This window comes from Chelonia mydas, chromosome 18 (assembly GCF_015237465.2).
Source record: "Chelonia mydas isolate rCheMyd1 chromosome 18, rCheMyd1.pri.v2, whole genome shotgun sequence".
In the NCBI taxonomy this organism is placed as follows: Eukaryota; Metazoa; Chordata; order Testudines; family Cheloniidae; genus Chelonia; species Chelonia mydas.
Window position 1 is genome coordinate 13,631,877 of NC_051258.2, and position 19,148 is coordinate 13,651,024.

General features: G+C 40.6%; 1 protein-coding gene across 12 annotated transcripts in view; it reads left to right on the top strand.

The window, feature by feature from the left end:
• Positions 1-19,148, top strand: part of RERE (arginine-glutamic acid dipeptide repeats) — a 396,332-nt gene that overhangs the window by 243,098 nt on the left and 134,086 nt on the right. For all 12 annotated transcript variants that reach the window (XM_037881385.2, XM_037881387.2, XM_037881386.2 and 9 more), the window contains 2 exons: positions 13,950-13,998; positions 18,813-18,937. In XM_037881385.2, the coding sequence (XP_037737313.1) occupies positions 13,950-13,998; positions 18,813-18,937 (174 nt within the window). The remainder of the gene's footprint in view (positions 1-13,949; positions 13,999-18,812; positions 18,938-19,148) is intronic.

Consider the following 19,148-nt stretch of genomic DNA (forward strand, 5'->3'; position numbering starts at 1 on the left):
AGGGGTATGAAACCGTTTCCATCCTTCTTGCATGCGCCTCAGAACCTCGTAATCGCCTCAGCCCGGCTGTGCAGCGGTTTGTATGGGGCAGGAAAGCAGGGTGCCGGCAGAATCTGCTGGCTGGGGGATGCATGTCGCAAAGCGTTGAAGCTGCGTGGATTGTTGTTCCCCCCCCCCCCTCATGATGCAGTTTTAATTTCAGTGGCTCTCTCTGCATGCCCAGCCTCCGGCATGTCTGCAGGGAGCTGCAGAGCCAGCATGCAGGGGTGCCTATGTGGCTGTAAGGAAATGGTGGGGCCTGCAAGAGACTGTGTTTAGATAATGTTTCAGGGAGGGTCGTAGATCCGCAGCCATTGGTTGCTTTGGAGGTGGGTGGAGATTGTTTTGATTGAGAACCTGTTTCCCAGGACAAGTGATAGTTCTGGTGATAATTTTGGAAGTATCTGGAAGCAAATAGCACAGTTCTGCTTGCCTGTCACAGCTGTAGGCAACAAACGTGTGTCTAAAATGTGGCAATGTTGGCAGACTGTATTAGAAATCTTCATTAAGAGACGCTTATCATGTAACAGCTGTATAAGCTATACCCGCATCTGTTGGAGTGGGCCAAAGTAGATCTGGAAGAATTCAGACCGGATGACCATATAAAATAGATGCCATTTCCCCCTTTCTGTCTCCCCGACCCCTTGCATGCGAATTGGCATAGAAGCGGCTCAAGCAAGCCGAATAAATGTGTGGTGACTGGTTTTTTTAGGTCAGTGCCTGACTAGGAAAAACAGTGAATAAGTTGTCATTGCTGATTATAAACAGGATTTGGGGGGCTATGTTTGTTAAGTTAAATGAGCAAAAGGAAACTTGATTCTGCAGTGCTGTTTTGCTCAGAGAACCAGCTGAGCTTGTGCAGTGATGAATGAAATAGTCAGTGCTGGTCTCATACCGACCTCTGCCTAGCCAATCGGATTGCTGATATGATGGACTGGACTTTATGCCACTTCACTGTAGTTCTTGATTCAGAATAACTTGTCTGCCAGTTGTTGGAGTACTGAGTTCTAGGGTGACAGGATGGCTCAGAGCACTGGTAATGGAACGTATACAGCCTTTTACCTGGAGGTTGCCAGTTCAATTCCAGCCTGTGCTGACAGTTCAGCGGCCTGGAGGTTAAAAGTAAGTAGGTATATACATTGCAAACACTGGCACAGCATTGGCACTGACACCCTGTTTGCCAGCCTCATCAGAGTCCAATTAGTGAATGAGCCATAACTGTTGAGTTATCCTCTCACCCAGGCCAGATCAGTCCAGTGAACACCATAGCTCCTAAAATGTTGTGCCTCCATATCTTTGAGTAGTCATTGAGCATGAAATAAAGCCGAGGCTGTTTAGCTAAATGTGGGCTGTTGCTGATTTGTCAGTGTCTGGGGTTGTATATTGTGCCAATATGGTAACATGAGTGATTCTTAATATTCTTTGTTCTTTTTTGAGTGTGTAGAGAGGGGATGTGTTCTTAAAATGTTGCTGAAAAGTTGTGTGTTGGGCTCCCCCAAAACACTGTTTCCTAGGTACAGACAGATTGGTTAGTGTGAGCCTATGCTTGCTTACTCCAAGTGGGTGGGTCCATCGGGTCAAGGGTAAGGTATATTGGTGAGGTAGTGCTGCACACTGGTTGCACCCACAGTGTTTGTGCCATTCCTATCCTGGGGATAAACAGGCTTTTGTTCTCCAGGGGTGTCTGTCCAGCACATTTTCCCAGCACTACATGTGTCACAGATCTTTAAACATAAAAAGGGGTTTTAAAAGATACTGTATTCTGGCTCAGAAATAAAAGCACTGTGATATTTATTTTTGAGAAGTATCAGGTTAATTTAAAATAATGGAGGTGGAAAAAATTAACACCCCTCCAGGTCATAACAAAACATATATTTGTCAGACAAAAATATTACATTTGGAAAACAAAAAATACCACTTAAAAAGCATGAAATGCTAAACAATTCAGTCTTTGTAATAACTTGCACATGGTAAAATTCTTGTACATAATATTTATTTCTTGCATTAGCACCCAGAAGCCCCAGTCAGAGGATAGCTCCTTGTGTTGCTGTACAAACAGACTAAGATGGTCTCTGCCCCAGACAGCTTACATATGACTGTTTTATAGGAATGCTTTATCATGTACCATTGCTGATATAAAATACTCTTCTCTAATGCTGTGTTTCATGCTACACAGAAAAGTAGAAGAACTGAGCCCTTGATTTCTCCCTCGTTTTTTCAGCCACCATGTGCATACACACTCATGCAGATTTCTAAACTGGTTATCCTGTTGTAGGAGGAGAGACAGCCAATCTAGGATGAACAGCATTCCTGTAAGGTTTGTGTCTAGGTATAGGAGCTGGCATGCTCTGATGGAGTGAGCTTGGGGCTGGGAGCTAGAAACTCCAAAGAGCCATTTCTGCCACTGACTGTGTGGTCTTGGACAAGTCAGTTAACCCCTTGGTGTCTGCTTCCCTTCAGCAAAATGCGGGTGAGAGGGAGGGGTGGTGCAAAACTCTTACATTGCAGAGGTGTCTGGAGGCCTTACCTAAGTTGGTGGCCCATTATGCTAGGCACTATACAGACATAAAGTAAAGGGCAGTTCCTGCCCCAAAGGCCAGTGTTTGTAAAATCAGATTGAAAATGTAAGTGTGTGTAGGGCCATGTGTGCACTGGGTACCACAGACAGATTTCATTGCCAGGTATTGTAGTTCCAGATTTTTTTTAATAGGCTTGGTTCAGTACGGGGGAGGGATAGCTCAGTGGTTTGAGCATTGGCCTGCCTAACCCAGGGTTGTGAGTTCAATCCTTGAGGGGGCCATTTAGGGATCTGGGGCAAAAATTGGGGATTGGTCCTGCTTTGAGCAAGGGGTTGGACTAGATGATCTCCTGAGGTCCCTTCCAACCCTGATATTCTATGATTCTCTGTTGAGTTGGTGACATTTAGTCAGTAAGATTATACCTACAGCTTTGTTTCTCAGAAAGTTGCAATTTGTTTTTAGTTAGAAGACTTGTCCCTCCCCATCAGTGCTGCTGTGTTGACAGTCCCTTATGTCTTGCTTTATACTTCCCGTAGTTCAAGACTTGCATCCCCATTGTCTTCCTTCAGGCCAAGGGGGAGCCTGCCCATACCCCCTCAGTGGTCAGAGGTGTTCGCTTTTGGGTGATGCCAGACATCTCCTCTACCATCCAGTTCCTCTGAGGCTGCTTCTACATCTGCTGCAGTCCCCACTGGCCCAGTGAGCAAGACAAGGACTGAAAATTGAACCTTTGTCTCATGGACAACATGACAGAACTCTGGCAGTAGATCACCAAATCAGCTCTTTGGAACAATGTTATAAGCAATGCAGAATTCAACTGATAGACTGCTCACAGTTCCAGCCGAGGGAATTATGGTCACCTCCATGTGTGCGCACACATTTTAGTGGACCTCTGTTTCAAGATGTGCAGAGATGTTGAACATTAGCCATTTAAAAATTATGATGATGTAAACACCTTTAACCTGGTATAACTGCATCCACATTAGCAGCTGTTGCTACGTTAACTATATATTTTTCCAGACTGATTGTTACAGCAATTCAAAAAACTGTGTCTATCAGCTACAAGGATGGCAGAAATCCATACAGAATCTACAGTAAAACTAGTCCACTTTTCCAGTCTGTTCATGAGATTGTCTATGTTTGCAAGTACTAATTTTGAAGAGAGTAAAATACCATTTAGTATAAAGATTGGTAAAAGGAAACTATATAAAATGACTCATACTTGCAAGCAGAATACTAGCAACAAAGATAAAGGCAGTCTTAGATTAATACTGAAGAAATGTTTACAATCTCAATTACTTTTAATCATTTATGCTGATGGTTTTATTTTTGCATTTCACTCATTTCTGACAATGGAAGTGGATCTGTCAGTTACACTTTTGTTTATAGTTGGGGATAGTATTTTTAGGACTAAAGCAACTTTCTACCCCAAATGTAAATCTGATTCAGGAATAAACACAACCTCTACTGGAACTTCATGTCCTTGCTGTTACCCCTAAGAAGAAGCTGTTTCCCCTGCTGGCTTAGGAAACTTTCCAGCTTCTTGCCTCTTCAAAGAACTGTGTGGATGTGGGATGTTCCTTCTTCCACTTCCTTCATGTTCTGATTCCTAAAGCAATGAACAGGATGGAACTTGCGCTGAAGATACAACTGTTGCTACACGTTTGCTCATTCCTGCATTAGATTTAGTAATTGCAAAATCCATTCCATTTTTAACTAATCCCGAAACTTTTTTATAAATAATGTTTGACTCACAACCAAAGTAACTCTTGCATTATTTTGCCAAATACATTTTTTAAAAAACAGGGTATTAAAAAAATTCAACATAAATTGTTATCCTTGTTTATAGTCAGATTTTAGTCACTTTCATTTTCTGGTTCTATCCTGTATGTGAAAAGGAGATTTCTAATAGAGGAAGGGATCTTAAATCTTACAGCATGAAGACATACCAAGATCCAGTGGCTGGAAGCTGAAGCTAGACACATTCAAACCAGAAATTTGGTGCAAATTTTTAACAGTGATGAAAATTAAGCACTGGAGCAAGTTACCAAGTTTTGTGGTGGATTCGCCACCCCTTGAAGTCTTTTAAAACAAGATTGCATGTCTTTCTAATGAAAAGCACTGTCTCACCCATAACTGTGGCCTGGCTTATGCGAGAGGTCAGACTGATCATAATGATCCCTATTTATCTTAAAATGGAGTCCTAATTCTGTATCACTTGAGCTTCCAAATTTGTGAATGTTTCAGTTTTGTGTTTTAAAAAAAAAAAAGTCAATTGCAATAATATTATACGTTAATATAAATTAATCATTCACAAAATCTCTTCTAATCGCATTGTTTTGTACATTCATGCTCTGCTCACCACTCCTACGTTCACACTATTTTTTATTCCAGAGTAAAAATTGGGGTCTTAATCTAGCTGATGGTGTTCCTTTTAAGTTTGAATTTTCTAAGGCAAAACAAAGAAACAAACCACCACCACCAACAAAAAACCACTGCCATGCGCTGCTGTGAAGTGTTTGAAATTCGGAAGTGCGGTGATGAAGACTAGCAAGCCAGTTAGTGCTGAACAGGAAGAAGTGTTCATCAAGCTTTGTTGTCTTTTATGTTCTTAAGTGTGTAGGTGGTGTGGTGTGCTCTTTGGGGTGTGGGGTATGGTAAGGAAAATTTTGAATCCTTTTTTATAGATGCACAATACTAAATAGGAGAGAGTACTATTCTATGATGTGTCCTCTTGAATGATATACTGGTTGCATTCCTGGACTCTTGTTAGCTTCTTGTTAAAATTATGTCACCCCTCTGAAGGGAAACAGGGATAATTTTCCTGTCCAATGGAATCTCCCCTCTTGTTACTGCAAGCTCATCCCTGCCTGAGGTTACTTATAAATATTTCTGAAGAGCAAATTTTTTGCCTCAAGAATGGACCACTTGAACCAAATGACAAACATTTCAAAAACTTTCACTCCCTCCTGAGGAATTCTTCCAGGTCACTTCTTCTCAGATTGTACAAATTTAGCACAAATGAACAATTGCCATAGTTCATCATACCAGTTGTCCATCTAGCCTACTATCCTGTCTGTGATAGTGGCCAGTTCAGATCCTTCAGTGAAAGGTGCAAGAAATCCATGTAGAATTTTGCTCCTGTATTCCTATGCTTTATATTGTTACTTAGCTAGTTTCTAGCCTTTACTTTACCTTTCACCATGAGTACTAGTATCAATTAATGTAAATTCCAAGTTGCTCTGTTTCTTTGTGTTAAACTTCTTCTGGACTCAACTTCTGGTATTTGTACGCTTACTCAGAGTTTTCTTCTTGCAGGATCTTTTCTTTCCGGACCCAGAGATCTGCTTCTTCTCAGGCTGCCCGAGTTTTTTCTTTGCTTTCTGAAGGTTTTCCTGTGCACTGTGATCTTTTGGCTTAGTGATGTGTATAGGTTGCGCTGGAAAGCAGTCTGTGGAGAGCAGGTGTCTAAAAATATTCCCAGAGACCTCCCAAGAGGAGAGCAAAAAAGATTTTTGGAAAGGTGCATTGTGGATGCAGCATTTAAAGTCTGCTTGAAGCCCCTTTCTGCTTCGGTTTCAATCTGGTTAATTATAAATCTCAGTATAGAATAATCAGAGAAGATTCTGCCAAACAGGAGACAGACTTAATCCTCAAGGGCGGCCTAGGATGCTGGCTTATAAATTGGTTTGGTTCTTTTTTTTTTTTAAAAAAAATTGTTTTTTTTTATTGGCACAATGGCTCCTAACTACTGTTGGTAGGAGGCACTTTTCTGGGTACCCAATGGAATTAGTCCTTGAGGGTGCATCTTGGAGAGAATTTGGTAATAGTGTGGATGGTGACTGCAGCAAAACATAAATGAGCCTTTGGGTGCATTGTGCAGAGAAATGAGCTGCTGATGTCCACTGAATTAGATACTAAGATCCCCACCTTTCTCTCCATGCTCATAATCTGGTTTTAAAGGTATACAATTGTTACATCGTATGTTTCTCACATAATGACATTTTAAATTCTTTATTGCTAGATGAGGCAGTATCTGAGTAAGCATGTCTGAGCAGCATGCACCTGACTCATGGCCCCCCAAGGTCAATCCCGTGTATTTCCTCTCTTTACTGGCAGAATAGAAACAAAGGAATAACAACTGCCGGTAGCACTGGGTCTAAACATCAGCTTTGAGTTTCAGGCTCTCATGTACTTCAATGATGCCAGAAGAATTGGGCAGTGCAGGGAAGTGCTGTACTTGCTTCCTCAAAATTGCACGTCACCCCCAATAGTCCTGACCTGAGCCCTGCTCAACACTGACAATACGCTTCAGTTGTGACTCGCAGCACCTTTGGTCTTCCATCCCTGAGCCCGCCCTCCTAGCTCTTCCAGTGCACTTCAGGCTTGCTCTTAAACACCCCTCCCTCTCGCAGTCCCCAGCCCACAACAGTTCTGCTGCGGCCTTTCAGTCCTGGCAGGAAAAACTCCCTGCTCTTCTGAAACGGTGTCGTTTCCTTGAGCAGAAACCATCAGTCTTGGCCAACTCTACTAATGGGATGCTGGTTTGTTGCTGCAGATAAATAGACGAGTGACTAAACCAAATGGGCTAAACTAATTTCTGTTGTGAGCAAAGTTAGATATGAACCTAGATCACAAAAAAGCCTGACCTACAAACAAAAAATACTTATTTTTAAACCTAGTGCGTTAAAGCTTTGCTCCATCTTGTCCTACCTCCTCTTTTTCCTTCTCATCCTCACCCCTTAACTGCTTTCTTTCAAGGGCACTCGTTGGCCTTGAACCCTCCAATCCCCGATTGCATTAGGATTGAAAGGACAATGCTTTATTCAAGTGAACATCTCCTAGCTGTTCCGAACAAGCCTCTCCTGGATTAGAGACTGCTAGTGCTTTGCCCTGCTCTGCTACTGATACTTCTGCCTTTTTGATATTCAGTTGCAGGCTTCCATCTCCTTTCTGTCCAGCCCCTGTTTACTTCATAGAATACAATGTTTCCATGGCAACAGGTTACTTTTCAAAGGGAACATCTTGTCATTATATTTAATCCACTGCAGCTGAAGAGGACTGAAATATTAAGTTGTTGTTGCTATGGATACTGCTTTGTTACATCAGTTTCTTTTGTGTCAGATTTCATATACTGTATTGGGTCCCTTTTTCCCTTTCTGTGGAATAAACAGAGAGCGCCTTCCCGTTATTATTGTAATTGTGCTCGACTGATACAATTTGGCTTCCAAGCGTACAGTACATTTTAGTTTCTGTAGCAAGCGTTTTCTTCCCACTTTCATTCCTTTCTTGGGGTGGTGGAAATTGGCTTAAAAAGTATCTGATAGGAATTACAAGTTTCATTGAGGGGCAGGGGTATTGTGAGCCGTAGGACGTGAAGACCAGTGAGAGAGAGCTCCCCCCACACAAAAAAAATAATAATTTCAGAGCAGTTAATCTCTTCCCTTGCCGCCACCCCACTCCTGCCCCTCCAAAAAAAGAATTCTCTTTCCTCTTCCATCTCCTTACTTACCTTTGGGTTCTATGGTATATACTGAGGAAATTGCAAGAGGAATGACAATAAGGAAAAGAGAACATTATGTGGAGAGAAGTGCGAGTATTGGTGATTGGAGGGCATTTTGGGTTTCCCTGTCTAACAGCATACAAATGCAGTTAGGAAAATGGGAGCCAAGGTTTGGATTTAGTGTACATTGACTATTTCTAGGATGCTGGAGCATTGAGACTAAATATTGAGACTTTTGCATGAAACGTTTTAGTATTTAAAGTCAATGTAAAGCAAATGAAAGCAATAGCTTGGTGTGGTTAGAATTAGCATGAGGTTAAAATAGTATTGATTTCTCTCAGGGGCCTTTGGCTTGTGTTGAAATTACCAGTAGGTTACTATCTACATTTACAGCTATGTTTAACTCTGTTGTTTTGTTTTAAGAATATGAAAATATTGCGGGTTCCTGTAACTTGTTTTAAAATGAAAAATATGGAAGAGATGAATCGGAGGAGTTTTTTTGGATCTGTTTATACTTAATTCAGTGCTTGTGAAATGGCGGATTTTACAATAGATTTTGCTGCATTCGAGCATCGTGTGCATAGGCAACAATAGCACACCCAAATTTGTCCCCTTGAATCACTTAGTTCCAGTTCTGAGTCTGTTCAGGTCTTGCTCATCCTCATGACCTGCAGGATAGTTTTGCAATATGGTAAAAGCTCTTTTGAGGAGTCAGATGATCTCACTTGTGCACTTAAACCCAGGTCTTTAGCCGTGAGCAGCTAATATATTAACCACTGAAGCAGCTGCCCCTTTCCCTCTTTTGGCAGCTGTGGTGGATATGTATTTCTTTTTTCTTTAGATTTCACTCCAGTTCTCAACTTGAGACCTGGGTCAGAACACACTGCATTTTTCAGATGTAGAAAAGATGTTTTATTTTTCCAAAAGGAAAAATGGATGCCCAGCAAACAGCTCAGGGAGTTCTCCAGCCTTTTAGTATCTAGTACATGGAACATTTATTCTGTTCTGATATATGCAGTAGTGATATGCAGAGTGGTGTTCTTTCTAGCTGCTAGTGTGCCCCTTACAGAATGAGCTGAGACACTAAAAACTTTCTGCTGATATGCTGAGGCAAACAGCATTTCTAGGTCTGCAGCTGCGTTTCTCTACAGAGCTCTTTTAATACCCCAATGAGTCCCTCTTGCTAGATCTCTTTCTGGGTACTGAGCCCTAGAGCAGAAAGATGCTCAGGAATGAAAAGGTGAATTTAGCATCTTGTTTTTCTCACTGCACAGAGCTGTGATAATAAAGGAAGTGGATAATTTACCATAAACTACAAATTCTCGTTCATCATAGGAGGAAATATTTTTTTTAAATAAAAATTGAATTCATTTGAATTTGGTGGTAGTCTTTGATCAACCTCATTTTAAATGGTGGATTTTTAGTTTATGCTGAAGCAAAGAAATGACTGAGTTAGAAAATAAATGTATACTGTATTAAAGCTGTATCTTTGTGTACATACAGATATTCTTAGATAAGAGGAATACATTTTGATAGGTACTTAATCTTTTATGTGGACTTGTAGTTTAGGGAAGCATTTTGGCATTTAACTTTTTCGTGCTTATTTTTGTAGCAGGAAAGAAGTATCGAGCTAGTGGTTAAAACACAGGACTGGGATTTATGATGAGTGGTTTCTATTCTTGGCTGTGACGAACTCCCTGTGTGGCCTTTGTCTTCCTGTTCCTCAATTTTGTCATTTGTAAAATGAGGGTGCATAAAAATTGCCTACCTCACAGATTGAGATTTAATGTATTGTTTGTAAAATACTTTGAGACCATGGGATGGAAAGTGCTGTAGAAGTGCAAATGGGTACTAAAAAAATGTCCATGATTCTTAATGGGCTTTGTAACTTGTAACGGTGCTCTTGTTAGTTTCAGTTGGATATTCTTGTATTAATACATGTTAGCATTTACTGTCTTGATTTTTGTTTTTAGAATGTAGAGAAAACTTAACTAATTTCTTCATCCTTAATTCACCCCATTGTGCCTACAATGGCTACTGGAGAACATATGGGTCAGTGACTAACCTCATGCACTTTTGCCGTACTTGACAGTGACTAGACACATGTCTTAAGTCAAGGTTTATGTATTTACTTTTCCCATATGAATCAGATAAAATTCTTTATATTTATATGCGCACACAATTCTCTTAAAAAATTTTCCGGAATTTGCTCATGGCTTAGCATCATTTTAGTGTCTTGCTGTTACTGAGATTTTGTGATCAGAAGTTTGTATTAGTGCATTTAAATGAGTCTATGGACTGACTGCAGTAATTGTCTCTTTTATATAATGTGTCAGTATGTAATATTTTGAATTATGGGGGTGTGTGTGTGTGTGTGTAATATATATAGTTTTTAAAATAGAGGTCTTGCAGAAGTGTCACTCCTTAAGATATTTAAACCTCTTTGGAGTTTGTTGCACTCCTTAATACATTTTGATAGGGTCGTGAAGGGCAATGCAGTATCTCTAGCTGTAGCTGCATTATGGGCCCACAAGCACAGATGTAAGCAAAGAGCAGTTAGTGAGTCTGATTCGTCAGAAAGACCAAGCGCCTGAGATTCCAGATAAAGTCAATGGCAGTCAGGGTGCTCAGCTCCTCTGAAAATCATGCCATATGTGTTAAACTGTTCTGCAAAAGTGTGGCTCCTAAAAGATGGACTTAGCCAATAAAATATAATTTCAGTTTTGGTAGTGTCTGTCTGCTAAAATATATTGAAATATAACCAGCAAACAAAAGAGGTTGAGGGAGGACGATAAAGATGCAGATTGACGTGCACATTGGTTTTTTTTTCCTCCAGAAGTTTAAGAAATAATTTCCATGCTGTCAGATTGCTGTGCTGGCTGAATTGTTGCCTTAGAGAATATAAAACTTTCTTCATTCTTGAGCTACTCCAAATATTTCCATAGTAGTATTAAAGAGAGTGGATTTTTCTTCTTTCAGCATATGGTGACACTTCGGCTGCAACCAGCAACTGTGTAATTGGAACATATCCCTTTGGAGTAAAAATCTTTCCTGATAGACTGAATAAAGGCACTCCTCTGGAAACTTGTAGTTTTTACTTGCTTACAAATACCGTTGCAGCATGGTTGAATGATGTGAGAGTCCCTTCATACATGATTTTGTAGGAAAGTGCCTTTTTTGGTTAAACTCAGTCAAAACTCATTTAATTTTGTCTGAGGCCAGATACTACTGGTGAAACTGACTTTCTGTTTTGCAGCCATTCCAGTGTGAGGTGTTATCTCATCTGATTTTAGCAAATCAATAATAGTAATTTCTAAAGCTTACCAGGGCCATACCTAGGCAATATTTGGGTGGAAGACCATGGTAACTCATAATTGATGGGTCAGTAGGTGGCACCCTTTGTATATTATGTGGGAGGTGTCTTCTGGATAAAGAATAAGGAGGATGTCCTAATTCCATGTCAGTTTTTGCAAAAGCAAGGTTATCTCTTGTGATGGATAATTGCATTCCACCTAGGACTTATTTATATTTGGATCTGCAGTCTGCAAAAACAGTCCCTCCTGTTCTTCCTGCTCTTTTTTGCAACACCTTTTACTATTCTGGGAACACTGTATGAACAGGATAATAACTTCTTGTGCTCAGTTTATTCTAGTGCTTTAAACACTTCAAGAAAATGTAGCATGAAGTTTTCATTTCGGATACTATTTTTAAGGGATGAAAATAGTCTCAACAATTTTCTTAAGGCATGCTGATGTTAACCCAGTATAGGATTGCGAGCTGGGACCTAGAGGGCAGTCCACACCTCCTTGTTTCAGAGGGGTAGCTGTATTAGTCTGGATCAGCAAAAACAATGAGGAGTCCTTGTGGCACCTTAGAGACTAACAAATTTATTTGGGCATCAGCTTTCGTGGGCTAGAACCCACTTCATCGGGTGCATGGAGTGAAAATACAGGGACGGGTATAAATACATGAAAGGATGGACATCTACCAATGTGATGTATGCCATCATGTGCCAGCAATGCTCCTCTGCCATGTACGTTGGCCAAACTGGACAGTCTCTACGCAAAAGAATAAATGGACACAAATCTGACATCAGGAATCATAACATTCAAAAACCATCAGGAGAACACTTCAACCTCTCTGGTCACTCAATAAGAGACCTAAAAGTGGCAATTCTTCAACAAAAAAACTTCAAAAACAGACTCCAACGTGAAGCTGCGGAACTGGAATTAATTTGCAAACTGGATACCATCAGATTAGGCCTGAATAGAGACTGGGAGTAGTTGGGTCATTATAAAACCAAAACTTAATTTCCCCAGTACTAATTTTCTCCCTACTGTTACTCACACCTTCTTGTCAACTGTCTGTAATGGGCCACTCTCTTACTACTTCAAAAGTTATTTTTCCTCCCTTGGTATCCTGATGTTAATTGATCTAACTTGTTAGACTGACCTCACACTTGGTAAAGCAACACCCCATCCTTTCATGTATTTATACCTGCTCCTGTATTTTCACTCCATGCATCCGATGAAGTGGGTTCTAGCCCAAGAAAGCTTATGCCCAAATAAATTGGTTAGTCTCTAACATACCTCCTGGGTTTCCTTGTTGCAGCAATCAGCCAATGGGGCAGTGAGGATGGATCTCACTGGATAGGCCCTTGTCCCTGCAACAGGTTTTTTGAGTTGGCTGGCTTGGGCACAGGGAAGTTGATACTATCGAGCAAGCTACAAGAGGGCCCCTTCCTTCTGTGCCGTCCACTGGAAATTATCTTTGATAATATCATAGCACTTAAAAGCCTTAGTTATGGACCAGGACTGCATGGTGCTTGACATTGTACAAACACAGAATAGGAGAAAACAGTTCCTGACCCAAAGATCAACTGCTTCCCTTCCCTTCCCTTCCCTTCCTCCCCCCCATTTCCACTTAGGTAGGTATTGATTTGCAGGTTGGTGTTGCAAACCCATAGAGGTCAGGTGGCTGTGGGGAAGTTTCCTCTTTTCCTAAGACTTCGGTATCAGTACACCTTTCTCAGAAAAAGGGGTTGGATTTGTGGCAAGCCTGACCCATTCTAGGAGGCAAGGAGGGTTTCAGGGAAGCAGGCTATTCTGAGTTGCAGGCCATGATAAGGCCTTGGGGGAAATGCAGGCTCTGAGAAAGCCTTGATTGTAAGCAGTTGGTAAGCCTTGTGGCTTTGATGCTTGTGATTTGAACATCAAAAAGGGGGAGGCAGGTGACAGAGAATCTATTGACCTTTCCCCTTTTCAGTGTTGCCAGGACAGGTGGCCCAGAGAAGTTACTGTGTTTATGGAATTAATAAAGCTGCAGCCACTTGGCGAGAAATTCCAGATCTGTCTTCATTGACCTCTGCCATTCACAAAGTTCCCTGCTATGTTGAGTGTATCCACTGTTTCTGCTTTAATGGTGCCTTATTATTGCTGCTTTTCAGCATGCATTGCAAACATAATATCAAAAGGGTTTTGTATTGGTACAGTATATACATGATCACATTTTTGTGTCTCAATTATTAATGGGCTTATTCAATCTAACAGACAAAGGTATAACAAGATCTAGTGGTTAGAAGTTGAAGCCAGACAAACTCAGAGTAGGAAAAGATGCAGGTTTTTAACAGTGAGGGTAAGGAACCACTGAGAGAACTTACCAAGGGTTGTGGTGGATTCTCTGTCATTAGCAATTTTTAAATCTAGATTGTATGCTTTTCTAAAAGAGAGGCTCTAGTTCAAACAAATTCAGGCAAGGCCTGTGTTGTAGAGCTGGTCTGTAAAGGATCACATTGGTCCCTTCTGGCCTTCTCTGACTGTGTGCGCAATAGTACAAAGTTTTGTTAGTTATAACCTCTACTCACAGATGTTCTTTGTCTTCCATGGTAGGAGGCTGAACAGCACCCAGGGCGAGATCAGAGTTGGACCCAGTCATCAGGTAAAGGATTTGTTTGTTTTTATTGTTTGAAAATTCTAACAACGTGTTATAGCAGTTTAATTAACTCAAGGAATATGGACTCAAAATTGTGTGTGTATGTCTCTGTAAGCATCTAAAATATAATATACATAATTAGATACTTGCACGTGAGCATTTCGTTAGAATGATCTGTTACTCTCAGTATCAGCATAGTAAACAGGACTGTTCTTCAGCGCAGGCTGCAATTTTAATGACACTTTCCAGCAAAAGATATTTTTTATATACTACTGTAGGACTGAAGGAATCAGGTCTGCTATTGGAAAGTATGGGAAATCAGAAAAAAATTCTCATTAAAATTAATAAATTTTCAGCTGAATTTAACTATTAAATTTGCCCCAACATTTTTTTAAAAAAATTGAACTTAACAGTAACTGAAAGTTGTTTTTTATGTGTTTTCAGAGTCTTCTAATCTTACTTCACATCAAATTGTTAAGATGGTAGCTTGCTGTTTGCTTTATTTAAGACATTTACCTTGTTTTTTAGTTATTTACTGATGGTAAACAATATGGAGCCATAGTTTGGTTTAGTGTCCCTTAGAAACAGGGGAAGTCATCAAAATCTGCCAAATGCAAGAGAACAAAATTGGAAGGCCAGAGAACTTTGTTCAAACTTCTGCAAAGTTTCAAGGCAGCAAGGAGTGTGGTGAAGGGAGTAAAGCTTTTGTGCTGTTTGGTAATTGATAATAGACTGTGTTATATTTTCAAGAATGTCTGTTAATGGGGTTGAGATGATTACAGGGCTAGCTGTATTCTCTTCTCTTCCTGGTCTCTCTCAAAGCACCCCCTTTTAGCTATCCTGGGTCAGAGTTCCACAATTCTCTCTCTCAGTTTGAGCCTTGGGCTACAGTACACTGTGTATCCTCTGTTTTTACCTTGCAGGTCTGACTGAATTTGAGAGAATGTTCCTTTTCAAACCTGCCAGTGGTCTTTTGATCTCCCGTGTTCTCTGGGCCCCTTCCTGTCTTGGCATTTACTCTTAACTCATGTTTTGACTGAGAAGTGTCCTGTCTTGAACTATTCTTTCTCCTTTCTGCTTGTTTTTTTCCAGTAGTCCCGTGTTAAACTAAACCAATATATTTGTACAGGGAACTTCAGTAACCAGGTCAACATACAGTATTCAAAAGTTGTTACAGACCAGCTCTAAATCTGTCATGGTTGTAAAGGGATGGTTTCCTTCTTGGAGGCAAGTAATGACCTCAACAAGGTATTAAGACAAGTGGATGAATAGCATGCTTTTGGTTGCATTCTTACTAAACCATTTTCCTTCACTTCTGCTTTGTACTGCCTGTTGTTGGTACAGGATAAAATCCTCTTTCTGAAGCGATGATTTTCGCTTTGGTGCTACAGTAAGTTTATTGTTTTAACTCCTTCAAGCTTGTAGGAGTGGAAGCTTATCTGTCTAGGACAAAAAACCCTCCTCCCAATGCCAAAAGGTTGTTTAAAATGTATTAAATTCAGAAATGATATAGAGCACAGTTCAACTTTGGGGCACTAGAGCTCAGGAGGATTATCAAGATCTTCTTGCTGGTCATGCCCTCTTCACACAGGGACTTGCAGTTGTAGTATCTTATTTGCCTTTTGTAGGAACTTTATGATGCAGTTGATGTGTGACCTTCTGACCCTGTAAAAACAGGGGAGGTTTAGATCTTTGATACAGAAGCCCTGAGTCCATTTTTTTGAGTGCATTGTATGGTCTGTTGGCTGTGAAAGATGAGAGGAACCGGGAAGCTTGTAAAACCACTGTGGTGTCTTGGTCGTTTCTGGTTGTCATAATACAGAGTGAGGAAGTAGGGATTGCAACTTCATAGCATTATGACTGATTGACTCAGACAAACAACCCGCTGCTGGACGTGGCTTTAGGGAAGGGTAAAAGCTCTTAGTTTGTTCCAACTTATTTGGGAAAATCTTTCCTGACTGTTGTAGGTAATCTTCTTGTACAGGAGCATGGACAGAGCTAGAACTAACTTTGACATGTTAGGGCAAATCCTTCCAATGGGAGTTGAGACCACTCATCCTCTTGTAAGATCGGGCCCTTGTGAGATATTCCGGCTGTGTTATCCATCCAGACTCCTTTTTCATAGATTTCAATACTAGAAGGGACCACTGTGATCATCTAGTCTGACCTCCATAGAACTTGTGCAAACTAATTCATCTCACACATCTTTTAGAAGAACATCTCATCTTGATTTAGAAATTGATAGTGATGGAGAATCCACCACAACCTTTTATAAGTTGTTCCAATGGTTAATTAAGCTTGAAATTTTAACTCTCACTTCCAGTCTGAATTTGTCTAGCTTCAGCTTTCATCCACTGGATTGTGCACCTTTGTCTCCTAGATTGAAAATCCCATTATCAATATTTGTTCCCCATGTCGGTACTTATCAACTGTAATTAAGTCTCCCCTTAACCTTCTTTTTGTTAAGCTAAATAGATCCGACTAAACAACTCGACTGTTATTTCTTGTGAAAGTTGAAGAATGTACATTCTGTGTAGCATCCTGGAGTATACTTGCTTTAAAAAACAGCCCCCAAAAAAGTGACTAAAGCACATGTTACTTTTTAAATTAACAATACTGGCATTACTGTACTTGGTACTTCCAAAGCTACTTTCCTCTGAAGCTATCAGTGTACTTTACAGACATTCTTCATCTACCTTGTGAGGCGTATTTATTAGCTATATTTTATAGATGGAAAAACTTGGGTACAAAGAAGAGTAATTTGGGGTACCTTCATTTTTGGTTGCCCGATTTTTGAGACTCTTAAGGCTCATGCGGAGCGGTGCAGAGCACCTACCTCTGCCAGTAACTTCAGTGAGTGTTGGAGATGCTCAACACTTGTGAATGTAAAACTCCAGTTGGGCACCTAAAATAAGGGAATATTTTCAGAAGCATCCATTAAAGTTGCTTGTCCAAGGTCAGCAAATGAATTGGGGTGTGTTTTCGCTAGGAGGGAAAAAAAGGCATTTTGTCAGCTCGACTTAGCTAACTTGAGGTCCTAGTGAAGAGGCAGTTTGTAGGTTTCACACAACTCAGTAGGTCAAATAAAAGACAAGGCTCCCCCGTAGTCTTTAAGTTGACCTGCTAACACATGCGAAAACAGTAAGCTGCTTTGTCTTCAGTAGGATTTTTACCTCAAGTTAGTTAACATGAAGAACACACCTTTCTTCTCTGGCAAAGACAAATCCTTACGACAGATCCGGGATTAGAACCTAGGAATCCTAACTCTGAGCCACTGACCTAGCCAATAGACAACAGTGCCTTCTTTTTATTTAGATTGTAAGCTTTTGGGGGCAGGAATAGTCTGTGTATGTACAGCACCTAGCACAGTGGGGTCCTGGACCATGACTTGGGCTTCTTGGGGCTACTGTAATAAAAGTAGTAAAGATAAAATGTGTTCTGGTTGCAACAGTGCCCTGTTTTAGAATTCACAGAGCTAGATGTGGGATTCTGATCTGTGAGTAGGGCTCCTAGGCACAGTGGTAATTCAAATACTACATTATGGTGATAGATGAAGGAAAACAATCAACGAATGTTTACTGTATACTCACTATGCTGACTGTTTCTGTTGTGTTGTCTGGTTTGCTAACAGTTCTGTGACATGACCCATTAAAGAGATTCTTTTTTGGAAACACAGTAATGAAGCTTGTTGGTCCTCGGGTATGAAAGGAAGCTAGTTTGTTTAAGCACCTTGGCTGCTGGAAGCAGATGCACAGCGTGTATATGTCTAATACACATCTCCACTGGCCGTGGGGGCTGTAATGTCTGCTTATCCTTCAGCAGCAGGAAATTTCAGTGATAAATCCATTTTCCTAGTGAAGAAGTAAAAAAAAACAGTTTGAAAAGCAGAAAATGAAAGACCTCTGAACCGATAACTTCTAATTACTGGTTGTATATAAATATTGCCTTTCAAAAATGTTTAGAATTGTAACTGTAAGAGGTAATTATAAGGCTTAAAAGCTGTTTCCAAAAATGATCTCCACTATCTTGTCCTATTTCTACAGATGACTAAACATGCTAATTGGGTCTCTTGGTACATTTGATGGCAGAGGTCATTTCCCTGAGCTATCTTGCTTTCTGCAAATTTCCTTGGGTCATTTTGGGGTTTTAATGATTTACTAAGGCCTTGTTTGTAAATCTCAAACATGTTGGTTTTTATTGGGGAGTTAAAATGAAGTAGATACCTCCCTAGGTAGTCATATGTTTGCCTCCTTTCATATTTATGTATTATGTGCATGCAGTTTATCCTGCCAAACAGTGGTTAGAATGGTTTCCTTTTAACAAGTGGAAACAGCTTGTTTTCCCCTTCAGCAGAGGTTAAACTATCCTATGTTTGTGAAGGTGCTTTCATTTTTGTACAATGGAGGACGATGCTCACAGTATGAGTTTAAAAATGATTTAAAATAACTCCAGGCCATGGTGCTTGCAGTGAGATGCTTGCGCCTGGAATGTGCACCCTAAAGGCTTCCCTGTCAGTGCAATAGGAGATGGTGCTACCTAGTGATGTGTGCCAGGTGATGTTGCTGTTTTTTGAAAAAGGGAGGAAGCATGATCTTTAATGAAGACACAGGACTAGGAGGCAGTAGATCTGGGTTTAATTACCAGTACTGCCACAAATTCCCCGTGAAACCTTGGGCAAGTCACTTAGCCTGTCATTGCCTTAGTTTCTCCATCAGTGCAATGGGCATGATAACACTTCCCTCACAGAGAACTCCAATGTACAGGCAACTGCATGATTGTTATCAACACTGTTTGTTTTAACTCTGTTTCAATTTTTATAGGCCAAGCTTCCAGATTTGCAGCCGTTTCCTTCTTTGGATGGTGACACTGTGACACAACATGAAGAACTTGTGTGGATGCCAGGGGTCAATGACTGTGACCTGCTCATGTACCTCAGGGCAGCAAGGTACATGAAGCCAAGATAACCCAGCTTCCCCAGAGCACTCAAGCTGAAATGTGGGACATGGCATAAGAACATTGAGCTAAGGTTGCCCATCGTCCGGTGTAGAGGCGATATCACATTAGAATGTTAAGAAGTTGATTTTTTTTTAGGTTGGGAGCCAATGTCAAGACATGATGGTGTTAGCTCCAAAGCTATTTTGGGTCACAAAGGAATG